The following is an 11,435-nucleotide window of genomic DNA, read 5'->3' as shown; positions in this document are numbered from 1 at the left end:
TAGAGCATATTTCCTTCAGCGTGTGTGCTGCTCGGAGCCTCAAACGCTTGGTCGAGGAACTAGGGAGGAGCTGCCCCAGAGTAGACAGTCACGACGGGAGGTGCGGACGATCAACGACAGGAGGAACAAATGGAGGAAGCTGCGAGATGGGCATGTGCTCCAGGCAGCGGCAATGACCAGAGGGATGTGAGCAGGCGGGGAGGCAACACAGAGGCAATTGCCGGCTGAGAGATGGGTTTCAGTGTTTTGACATGGCGGTGGAAGGTACCACATCGGGATTTCGGAAGCGGCACCACATGGTGAGCAGATGGGTGCATGGATCTGGGATTATTGGGGCTAGGCCTAGAGTTTAGACGAGGGAGTGTTGTGGGATGGCAACTAGAAGTAAAATTTTCAGGTAGAGAGAGGCGAGATATCTATTATGGGGACACCGAGGCACATGTTTCATGGGTTAGGCCGGTTCCGGGTGTAGGTAGTGCTAGAACAGGTTTGCACTCGCAAAACTTACATGTTTTAAATTTTACCCAAGAGCAGCCTCGTGGGGATGAAACATGCCCATCACCGCCCCCCTAATAGGGTAAAAACCCAAGGGGGATGCGGGTTTCGAGGCCCATCGCCATTTTAAGCAAGGCCTTTGTGGTAACTTCCTCAATCTCAGGACTTGTCGGCTTAGTCTTTTGAAGGTGCTCATAGAAATAGGGTTAGTATATGTATGTGTGTGAGGGTTTGTGCCTGCATCGTGGTTCGCAAAAAAACACAGGGCAGACTATATTTAAGTATTCAATGTAATAATAGCCTTTGGTGAAGCGAAACTACTATGTAGACAATGGATGTGTGCACGACACTGAGACGATTAGCTGTCCAGCCGCTGATATGCGCTGGATAGTATGTATGGACGGCTCTGTTGATGAAGTCCTGACGAGCCCTCATGAGGGTACCCTGCCCTTCCATGAGGTCTCGACAAAGCGCCCGATCTAGACGATTCCCTATCTCGAGCTGGAACACCGTCTAATATCATCATCGTTAAATTATAAAATACACCACCTAAACATGGCAAACTGTGTCCGGACAAGTACGTTCGGACGTATGCGGGAGTTCATGTTAAAGATGGCCTAACAACATCTTCAACGTGGACCCTCAAGCCACCGCATTCGCTTGAACCGCGTGATACGAACGTGTTTTATCATCCAACATAGTCCCGCACTTATCCGTGGAGCGGTCTAGTCGTCTATACGCTTTTTTTTCTGCAAACAGGGGCTTTGCAGCGGTCCGGACACGTCCTTCGTCACGTAGAACCCGCTGCGCCAACGCGCTCCTACAACGCACAGGTACAGTACCCATACCGTAGGCCCGTGGCGTGGACGACATGTTTTCGCCGTGGCCGTGCGTGCACAAGTCTCGTCTACAGCACACCGGTCCCATCGCCTCACAGGAACGCGCCACATCGGCGGCAGGGACGTGGGGGCAACGCCAACGGGCGCCGCAGAGTGCTGACCGGGAGGGAGGGAGGGAGCCGGTCGCGGCCGCTTCCGCGTTGCTGCCCCCGGCGGACGTGCCCACGAGGCCAGCCGAACGCGCACGCGGGGAAAAACCCGTCGCGCCCCTCCCTCCCACCCAACGACATTTTAACCAACTCGATCGATCCACACCTCCTCGTTCGTTCTTCCCGGTCGCAACCGCCAAACTTCACAAAGCCAAAGCAAAAGGAGACACGAATAAACCCGTCGCGCCCCTCCCTACCACCCAACGACTTTTAATACAAGCAGGGCAGGAGACTTGGACGCACGCAGAGGCTGGGTGTGGGGTGGGGTGAGGCGAGCGGCAGCAGCAGCGGCAGGAGTAGGAAGAAGAGGAACGGGAGGGAGGAGAAAGTCAAAGCCTCGTGGTGCTCCCGAGATCCTTCTCACCGCCTTCTCCCTCTTCATATCCTTGTCCTTCTCCGCCTACTCCTCCCCCTCCACCCTCCCCCTCCTCTGCTCTTAACTGCGCCCGCCACCGCCGCCTTGTACGCCACCGCCTCCTCTCGTCCGCACCCACTGGTCGTCGTTGTTTATCAGCCGGCCGCTAGCACAGGGAGCGAGGCAGGCTCGATCGATCCTCCTCGGCGCCGCTATCTATCTATCTATCTGCAAGGTGATTCTTGCGCTCTCGCTCTCTCTTCTTTCTTCCAGCTCCGGATTCAGCTAGTGGTCTGGATGGGTTTGGTTCGGTGGATTGGCCGTCTTTGAGACGCCGTCTTAGATCGGGACTCTTCTCATGGCCGTCTTTGCTTCTTTCCGGGATCTTATCTTAGGGGAGGACGGGGAGAGGTTTTCATAGTTGTCTCTCCCTTTTTTCTTTGTATTGCCATCAGTTTCTGTAGCCAAATCCAGGCTTTGATTGGTGAAGTTTTTCCGATTTCGGGTGCAATTTTTCTCGAACCATTATTTCGGGTGCAATTCGACAGCTATAACAATCAGTTCCCTTTGCTCTGTGTCCAAATCCTCATTTCCGAATGGGTTGGATTATTACGATATTGCTGAGCTTCAACTTTGTGATTAGCTGGTCCAGCGGTTGTGTTAGGTGCTTGTTTCTTTCAGAGAGATAGGGCCGCGTTTACTTGTGACAACCAAATGTTCCATTTCTTTAAAATGATCAGCAAATGGGAGGGATGGCTTCTACTAAAGCCTTGATTGCTTCAAAATTTCCATATTATCTTGCACGTGCAGTACGGGATAATCATAACCTAGTGAGTTAGGATAATATGGCTAGGTCGTTAAACAAAAGGGTAGTTCAGCTTCAGCTTTCTTTCTGTTATGCAGTTTGGATTCCAGTAATTTAAAAGCATAACTGTTGTCCAGTTTGTGTTTTAAAATCTGTGTCTTGCTGTTCACACCAATAATTGATATTTGAGTCAACAATCACTAAGTTAGTGTGTTGCTTATAGGCCTCTGTTTTGGATTCATCTATTGTTGCATTACAGGTATATTTATAATTCTTATCTGACTGACAGCCTGCTACATATATTTCTTGCAGAAATTCCTTCTAGTTTGATATCAACATGGATTGCTGCTTTATGTTCGGACGGAGATCTCAACATGCTGTTGAAGGCGATGATGGTGAGCATCCTTTGCACATATTTGCCTGGTCCCTTCCATGCTCAAACAATTCTCCGTTCTTATACGCTTTCTTCTGTGGTTGTTTCTTTGTCTCAGGTGAACATAGTGTGAAGGTCTTTTCTTACAACGAGTTGAGAAAGGCAACTCAAGATTTCAGTGGGGCAAACAAGATTGGAGAGGGTGGTTTTGGTTCCGTATTCAGGGTAATTATGCACAGGTTACTGACCGCTTCGTCACTGCCTGAAGGTCAACATTATCAAACACCTTTTGCTAACATTTCATTTTGCTTCACCAGGGAATGCTCAAAGACGGCACACTAATCGCAGTGAAGGTTCTGTCGGCCACTTCAAGGCAAGGTGTCCGAGAGTTCTTAACTGAACTTACAGCAATTTCAGACATCAAGCATGAAAACCTCGTCACACTTGTTGGTTGCTGCGCTGAAGGGTCCCATAGGATCCTCGTTTACAACTATCTTGAGAAAAACAGCCTTTCACAGACATTGCTAGGTACTAACACTTTGTCCTGCCGAGCATTTCTGCTGTTCGTCGATTCCTTCATTGGTTGTCATACTTACAGATGTTCTGCATGTGCTATTGCAGGGTCTGGCTACAGCAGCATCCAGTTCAACTGGAGGGCTCGTGTCAAAATTGCCGTGGGCGTTGCCCGCGGACTTGCATTTCTTCATGAGGAAATCCGTCCTCACATTATCCACCGCGACATAAAAGCGAGCAACATTCTTCTCGACAAGGACCTCACCCCGAAAATTTCTGATTTTGGATTGGCGAGGCTCCTTCCTGCCAATGCAACTCATGTTAGCACCCGAGTGGCAGGCACATTGTAAGCATAACTCAACCCCTGTTTTTACAGCCTTCTTTCTTAGACTGTATTTTCTGTTCTGACTAGTAATTTTTCTTCTTTTCAGAGGATACTTGGCTCCTGAATATGCTATCCGAGGTCAAGTGACGAAGAAGTCTGACATCTATAGTTATGGGGTTCTTCTCTTGGAAATCGTCAGTGGCAGATGTAACACCAACACAAGATTGCCTTGTGAAGATCAATTCCTCCTTGAGAAGGTAAGCTCTACTTATTTGCAAATAGCGTTTATTGACAACCTGAATACAAAATGGTGTCAGTTGCATACCTAAGCAACTACACCATAAGTTGACTGAGCAAACGTTCAAAGAACAATGCTGAATTTGACAAAACCTGCTGCATCTTTTGTACAGACATGGGCATTCTATGAGCAAGAGCGTCTAGAAGAGATCATAGATGCCGACATAGACGAAGACCTGGACATCGAGGAGGCATGCCGGTTCCTGAAGATCGGCCTGCTATGCACACAGGACGCAATGGCGCGCCGCCCCCACATGCCCACCGTCGTGAGGATGCTCACGGGAAGCAAGAGCATCTCCATGGAGAAGATCACCAGGCCAGCCATGATCACTGACTTTGCGGAGCTCAAGGTCAGCACCAAACCGCACGGAGCGAACCAGGCGCGGTCCAACACGTCGAGATCCTTCTCCACCACGGAGATATCGGAGCCCTTCACGTCGTCGGAGAACCACACGCAGACATCTGTATGAAGAGTTGGACAGGAAATTAGCTTCGTTTGATTTGTACATTGCCTCGGTGATAGATATGCCTGCAATTTTTGGAGGATATATTGCTTTGTTTTTTTTGCTTTATTTTTTTTTTCTCCATGAGGAGGGGTTGGGTTAATGGGGCAACCTGTCGCTTGCTTGTTGTGTACGATGTAAATATCTGGAGATGGAGATGATCAAGATAGTACGATTCACATCTCTTGCTTTGTATGCTTCACATCTCTGAACCACCACTGTGTTGGAGAGAGCTCCTCGCATTGCCGTCAGACTTCAGTGTTCACTGTGATGATGACTAACATGGGTCGGCCTGCTGGTCTGGATGGATCTCTAATCCAAGCATGATGTCGAGGAGGCATGGTGTGTTCTGAACAATTTGGAATGGACACACCTTGACCAAATTCATCTCCAGTCTCACCTTGAAACGGGCTGCGGTTCTGAGCCACGCCTGACGGAACACCCACGCCACGCCACGGCGGTGTCGGCATCAGAGAGAACTGGCTCCGTGCAAATCACGCGCCATGCTCTTACGGGGATACGGTCAAGCCAGCGAGCTCCACGTCTGGCTCGGGAGACGGCGACGGGCTGAGCGAGCGTGTGCAGTGCAGCCGAGAAAGAAGTGGAGAACGGATCAAAAACTTCCAGAAATCACCATGTCAATTGTCAACCAGCCGTAAGTCGTAGCCGGCGAAATCGTCGCGGCGTGAACATGTCAAACCATACTCCCAGTTGGGCCCGTTGAACGGCCCCAGTCGTCGTCAACTCGTTAAAGTGTGAGACAGCGAGCGATGGAACGGATTGCACCGTCAACTCGGAGAGACAGTGAGAGACAGCGAGTGATCGAACCAATGCACAAGCCGGTGATTCTCACACACATCCACACCGGCCGTACGCCGGACACCGCGCCGGTGAAACGTCCTGCAAAACCACGGGCGAAGTAAACCCGGTTGACGCCAAAATGGACCAAATTGATCCTTTTCTGAAACTTCAACATAAAATGACCCCAATTTGCAAAAAAAAAAATCATAAACTGCCATTTTTTGCATGACGTCTGGGGCTAGATAGCATGGCACTAGGGCGCCATGGTAGCGACGTGTAGCATGGCGTCTCAGGCTAAGACGTCATGTCAAATAGCATCGCGCCCTAGCCCGAGGCATCATGCTATCTAGCCCGAGGCATCAATAGCATCGCGCCCTATTGAGGTAATTTTGTGTTGAAGTTTCGTCCATTTTGACCCGGTTGACAAGACCGAGCCTTAGAATCAACAAAAGCGAGGCAGAAAATTCAAACAAAAAAAGGCGAGGCAGAAAAGGCCCCGGGCCAAACTGTATCGCTGACAAATGAAACCCGGGCGCGTCGCGCAACCGGAGGTACGCCAAGTACGCGAGGAAGCTGGGGAGATTGTACTCCCTCCTCCTACCGCCGCATATTTTCCCCCAGGATCCTCACCTCACCTCAGAAAGTGATCATCGAGATGCGGCGGCAGACAGACAGCCTTTTTGCCGCCGCCACCACCACCCGTATCTGTCAAGCTGTACCGCGAAAGAAATGTGTGAGGCCGAGAGGGAATTGGCGGGTACGGCGCAGGGAAACACAGCAGCGGGGCAAGTTGGAGCAGGGGCGGCAGCGCACAACAGTGCGAGCATCTGGCGATTACAATTATTTGGTCCCCTTTTCTCTAATTGATTTGGTCCCTTCCCGTCCCTTGAGCCTGCGTACCACCGACACTTTGCATGGACCAGCAAAGTGCAAAATGTTTACTGCCCGACCCTGAACAACAGACACACACACACACACACACATACTCTTTAGTATGTACGTAGAACAGAATCTACCGATCTATACGTATGGGACAGAGACAATATATGCAACTGAAAGATGCGATTCGACTCGGCCCAGCAGAATAACGAGTGAACAAAGAATACTGCGTGGAAAAAAATTCATGCCAGACAACAAGAATAAGGACTTTTGAATGAAGAGTGTTAAAAGAGAAGTTCCAGGTGAACTGAACTGAATGCTCTCTATGCTCTCGACCCGACATTTTAATCGACAGCTCCGCGGAAAGGGGGTGTCATATCTGAATTACAAGTCATTATACGAAGTGGCAGCAGCTAGAATGGCAGCAACGAATCGGTGGTTTTTGCTAAACAAGTGGCGGCATGTACTGAAGCCAGGGTGCTGCTAACTCAGCACCCCATTATTGCACAGTTGTAGACGAAGACGCCGGCCCGCTCCTTCACCGAGAGCACCTCCCAGTCGGTGGCGGCGCCGGCGCCGTTCCCATCTTCGGGGCACCAGGAATGCAGCAGTATCACCTCGCCGCGAGGTCCCCTGTGGCCGCCGATGACCAGCAGCCTGTCGCCGCATCCCTTGAAAGCCAGGCCCCAGCCGTTGGAAGAGTCCGCTCTGACGGGCAAGGGCTTCACTATGTTCCATGTGTTGCTTGCCTTGTCGTACTTCTTCACCACGTTTGTGGACTGGTCAGCCGCGTAGAGCTGGTTATTTACAACGGCGATGAGCGGAGGCGACTGGGAGGCGCTGGTGCCTCCGGGGTACATATTATGTATTCTTCTCCATGTCCTGGTGTCGAGATCGAATTCCTCTCCACAAGTCAGAGAATGCCTCTCACTTGTCACACCTCCGATGACATAGAACTTGCCATCCATGAAGAAACCTGAGGAGAGTCTCCGCGGCAAGTTCATGTCTGGCAAGGTCTCCCACTGCCCAGCCTCTGAATTGTACAGCTCCACAGATCTCAGCACCTGCCCGTCCCTATCACACCCACCAGCAACAATGGCAATCTCACCAGAGCTTCCCGAGGCAAACAGGCAGCGAGGAAGATTCATCGGAGTGCAGCGAGACCAATGGCGTGTCAGTAGATTGTACATCCAAATAGCAAGGCCTGTATATTCTCGGCCAAAGACAAGCAGCTGTGTCCCAACAGCAAGTGACTCCTTGTCTGCACAGGAGAAGCAGTCATCACATGGCATTCTCGGGAGCCTCATCCACCGGTTTCGCGACGGATCGAATGCTTCCCAGGGCATAGCGCTACAGGCCAGATACACCCAATGCTCAACAATGCCATATTTCCTCCGCAGCTTGTACAGATATCCACCGTTAACCAACGTATTGAATTTCTTGTTCAGACAAGAGAGTGAAGGGTAGTCTGATCTGCTTGTCCAGGCAAGGCAGTCTTGAGCCAGATCATCATGAAGGCCTGGAAGGAAACAATCATTTGATCCATTGGAACTGGAATCACCTCCTGATTGGCTCTTGACAACAGCATTCTGCTTCTCCACTTCCAGTTCATTACTCCCCAAATCTGAACTATCACAGCAGGGAACAAGTTGCCCATTCACAGCAGAGCTTTTCCTTGGCTCCCTCGGGAAGTACTCATTCCTGACCAAGAGAAAGTAAGCCAAGGCGTACTTCTGCCAGGAATTATCCTGCTGACCTAACAGCCTGAAGAGGTGCAGAACTAGAGAACCAGGAACAGCAACAAGGCTTTTGGAGTTGCAATCTTGTAAATCTTCCATTGTTTTCCCTGACTTATCACCGCAGACCCAAGGACACAGAAGTTCAGAGGTTCAAAGGCTGCCCCTGGAAAATATATTGAGATGAAGATCAAAACAAGCACAAGGTTATTTGAAACGTTTCACAAATATTCTCGATCAAAAAGAAAAACAGCAGACAGTATATATACTTTCACCATAGCAACCGGTACAGAGTTCAACATCAGATTCATACAGGAACGTTCACTCTTGTAGCTGACTATTTGCACAGAAAATATTTACATTATTTACTTCAATGGGAAATCATTTTATTTCGACTTAACAGTATCGAGAATCAAGCAGGGAACTAAACATCAGCAGCAAAAAGGTGAGAAACTGCATCAATCAACAAGACAATGGCTATATGATTTGTTCTTCAGGAACCTGGACAGCCAATCGACCAAAAAAGCTCATGGAGCTCCACAATAAAAAAAGCCCATGACAATTAGTTACTATTTGCTTCAATAAATGAATGCCGTAAACATTGTACTAACATCCTTCAATGCACGAAGACAAAGGCCACGAAATATCAAATCTCAACAAGCTGCACAACAAAATCGTCGTAGCACACAACCTGGTAGCACATTAGACCTACCATCCGTCAGTTCTAGATCCAAGAACATGAGAAACAGTCCAAAATTAACGGTCCGATTTTACAACAGATTCACATGGAACACGTAAACTGGATTCTTACAGCTTCGCCGAAAGAACAAGAAGAAAATACTGAAACTACAAGATAATCCCAGATTTAGAGGATAAACCCGGCTAAAACACCTTCCTATGCCCACCGCAAACCAATCGACGCGCCAGTAAAAGAGAACACACGTCCGGTGGCCGCTGAAGCCATGAAAACGATGTAGAAACCACACATTCTGTCGCCCGGAACCGTCGCACATCACTAACAGGAAAGGTGACAAAGACGTTTCCCCAACCAATTCAGCAGCCACTGTCACCGTCAGACAAAACGGAATTTAAGTTGCTTGGGTACAATGTCACTCATCACTCGACGAGTCGTGGCCGGCTTCAGTTGGTAAAGTCACCCACCCCAAAAGGAAGAAGAAGAAGAGGGAAAAAAAGCAGATCACTCCGCCCACCTTCCTTCGCAGCGCAAACAGAGGATGGGAAGACGGGAGAGACGGGGCAGGGGAAGTCCTCACCTGAGGGAGACGGCGCCCCGACGGCGAGATCCGGGCGACCGGCGCGCCCCGACCGGCTCCATCCCGGCGCCAGCCACGAGCGGCCCCAGAAAACCTGCGAGCACGGGCACGAGGCGAAAGCGGTTACGACTCTGCGGCTGACTGCGGCCGGCACCGCCGACCAAACGAGCCCGCACTCCCGGAGCGCGCCGCGGCCAGGAAACGGGGGGAGGAGGAGGAGTGGGGAGAGGCTCACCGGAGACGGCCGGGTGCCCTCGCCGCCGGAGACGTGTGGGGTGGGGCGGGGAGGGGGCGCGGGTCGCCGACGAGATATGGGCGGGGCGGGGGGCGGTGGGGACCACCGTCAGTGGGACGGGGAGAGCATGGGGAGCCAAGAGATTTGGAAGGGGGTGTGGCCGGGGGAAAGGCGATATATATACGCCCATGTGATGTGCCGTGCCCAAGGCCGAAGTGCCAATGGATTAATTGCGAGCTTTGTTTTTTCACTTTGGCCGCCATCTGTCACGCGGCGGGTGCGGTGTACCCCCTCCTCCTACTCTTTTTTTTTAACCTTTACCGCCCTCGGTCGCCACGCCTTAATCCCACCGTACTGTTACCACTATCTCGAAACCGCCCAAAGATGGCTAAAAAAAATCCCTCCCCCCACCGGCCTTCCCCGTCGCATCACACCCACACCCCCACACACCAATCAGAAATCAAAAGTAAAAAAAACTTAGGGCAAGATTTTACCACATGGCAGATTTTGTCGATAATGGCCAATCGAGATCCGGAGGCGGGCGGGGGGGGATGTGGACGCGGTCACCACGCTCAGAGGCGCACGCATGGCGAGCCAGCCCTGCGCGCAGCAAGTACCGGCACCGCTCTGCAGATCTGGTCTGATCCGCCCGGCCGCCCTCGGGCTCGGGCGGGGCGCGCGCTCTGGCTCGCTCGCTCGCTCTTTTTCTGCCTGCCTGCGGCTCGCCCTTTTGCTATTATGGAATGTTTTCGGCACAGTGTACTTGCCTCTCTCGGGTTCAGGGCGAGGAAGGGATAGACGGATGGACGGACGGGTCGACGTCCACGGTGAAAAGAATCTCGAGGCCCGAAAGCTACCCACCCCCGCCCCCGCCCCTACCCTCACCCCCAGGTAGGGTAGGCCACGCACGGCACGACCGGTTTTCACGCACGTTGAACCCAGCGCAGCGGGCGACAGGGTGAAAAGGACGCCGCATTATCCATCCCCTCCCCTGCTTGTTAGTATATTTCTCATCATTTCTCCGTGTCAGCCCACTACGGAAAAAGATCAAAGCCCAGGGCCAATCGGACCTCTTGTTACCGTTGGGCGACAAAATACGTGACGCACGCCGCCACCAGGACGGCATCCCATCAACCTAATTTTTCCGTTGCTTCGGAAAAGTGCCTGTATTTTTTAAGCGCTGCGCCGCGCTGGCACCAGAAATGGTGGCGCTCAGCAGTGTGCAGATAAGGAAATGTGGGAGTATTTTTTATGAGCGAGCGAGGGCGGCAACTGGCGCGTATTTTACTCGGCCGCCGGCCGGCCCGCCAGGCTGTGCGGCCCGGATAAGGATGGCTGTCCTCTCGCGCGGCAGAGGGGGCGGCGAGGGTAAGTAAAGTCACCTCCTCACCGGTAAACGGGAAAGTTACGCGCCCGCCATTGGCGGCCTCGTCAAACACAGTGCCTGCCCGCAAGTGGCCACGCCCCCTTTCGGTAGATAAGGTAATTTTTTTAATTAATTAGGCCAATCGCGTTTGACCGCCGGGCAGAGTTACTGCAGCTCCGCTTGACCTGACCCCTCCCCAGGATTTTTGCCCCGTCGTTTCGCAAAGGCCGCCGGGCAGAGTTACAGTGGGCTGCCTTTTGATGACGTCATGGCGCGCACAGACAGATAATGTGCCAAGTACTAGTACTACACAGATACTGCATTACCCGGACCATTGACGCCGTTAAAACATGAAACATCACGGGCATAATTTCATCACGAGATTAAGCGAGCTCGGCCCGTGCAGTTGTAGCCGTGTCTGTCTAGCTCG

At 51.6% G+C, this 11,435-nt stretch overlaps 2 protein-coding genes across 5 annotated transcripts; one reads left to right on the top strand and one right to left on the bottom strand.

Moving 5' to 3' along the window:
* Positions 1 to 1,760: 1,760 nt before the first annotated feature.
* LOC147986730 (cold-responsive protein kinase 1-like) lies at positions 1,761 to 4,897 on the top strand. Of its 3 annotated transcripts, XM_087544927.1 has the most exons (7): positions 1,772 to 2,133; positions 3,016 to 3,098; positions 3,195 to 3,301; positions 3,394 to 3,604; positions 3,698 to 3,935; positions 4,021 to 4,171; positions 4,325 to 4,897. In XM_087544927.1, the coding sequence occupies exons 2-7, from the start codon at positions 3,041 to 3,043 to the stop codon at positions 4,679 to 4,681; spliced, it is 1,122 nt and encodes a 373-aa protein (XP_087401053.1). In that variant the 5' UTR covers positions 1,772 to 2,133; positions 3,016 to 3,040; the 3' UTR covers positions 4,682 to 4,897. The 3 variants fall into 3 exon arrangements, with proteins under 3 accessions (XP_087401052.1, XP_087401053.1, XP_087401054.1); XM_087544926.1 differs by having other exon boundaries at positions 1,761 to 2,133; positions 3,394 to 3,935; XM_087544928.1 differs by lacking the exons at positions 1,772 to 2,133; positions 3,016 to 3,098 and having other exon boundaries at positions 3,195 to 3,315.
* Positions 4,898 to 6,678: 1,781 nt separating this feature from the next.
* On the bottom strand, positions 6,679 to 10,343 carry LOC147986729 (F-box/kelch-repeat protein At5g60570-like). 2 transcript variants are annotated; one of them, XM_087544924.1, is made up of 3 exons: positions 9,640 to 9,692; positions 9,405 to 9,498; positions 6,679 to 8,296 (listed from the first exon to the last, which is right to left on the bottom strand). In XM_087544924.1, the coding sequence occupies exon 3, from the start codon at positions 8,230 to 8,232 to the stop codon at positions 6,883 to 6,885; it is 1,350 nt and encodes a 449-aa protein (XP_087401050.1). In that variant the 5' UTR covers positions 8,233 to 8,296; positions 9,405 to 9,498; positions 9,640 to 9,692; the 3' UTR covers positions 6,679 to 6,882. The 2 variants fall into 2 exon arrangements, with proteins under 2 accessions (XP_087401050.1, XP_087401051.1); XM_087544925.1 differs by lacking the exons at positions 9,405 to 9,498; positions 9,640 to 9,692 and adding an exon at positions 10,134 to 10,343.
* Positions 10,344 to 11,435: the final 1,092 nt, after the last annotated feature.

This window comes from Triticum urartu, chromosome 2A (assembly GCF_056163025.1).
Source record: "Triticum urartu cultivar PI428250 chromosome 2A, HENAU_Tu73, whole genome shotgun sequence".
NCBI lineage: Eukaryota > Viridiplantae > Streptophyta > Magnoliopsida > Poales > Poaceae > Triticum > Triticum urartu.
The sequence above is the reverse complement of the archived record's forward strand: the minus strand, read 5'-3'. Positions and strand labels throughout refer to the sequence as shown.

Excerpts from the sequence above, each read along its gene's own strand:
- LOC147986729 (XM_087544925.1), bottom strand. The coding sequence starts at position 8,232 with ATGGAAGATTTACAAGATTGCAACTCCAAAAGCCTTGTTGCTGTTCCT.
- LOC147986730 (XM_087544926.1), top strand. The coding sequence starts at position 3,041 with ATGGATTGCTGCTTTATGTTCGGACGGAGATCTCAACATGCTGTTGAA. Across the intron at positions 3,099-3,194 it reads TGCTGTTGAAGGCGATGATG|GTGAACATAGTGTGAAGGTC; the intron begins GTGAGCATCCTT and ends TCTTTGTCTCAG. Across the intron at positions 4,172-4,324 it reads ATCAATTCCTCCTTGAGAAG|ACATGGGCATTCTATGAGCA; the intron begins GTAAGCTCTACT and ends TCTTTTGTACAG.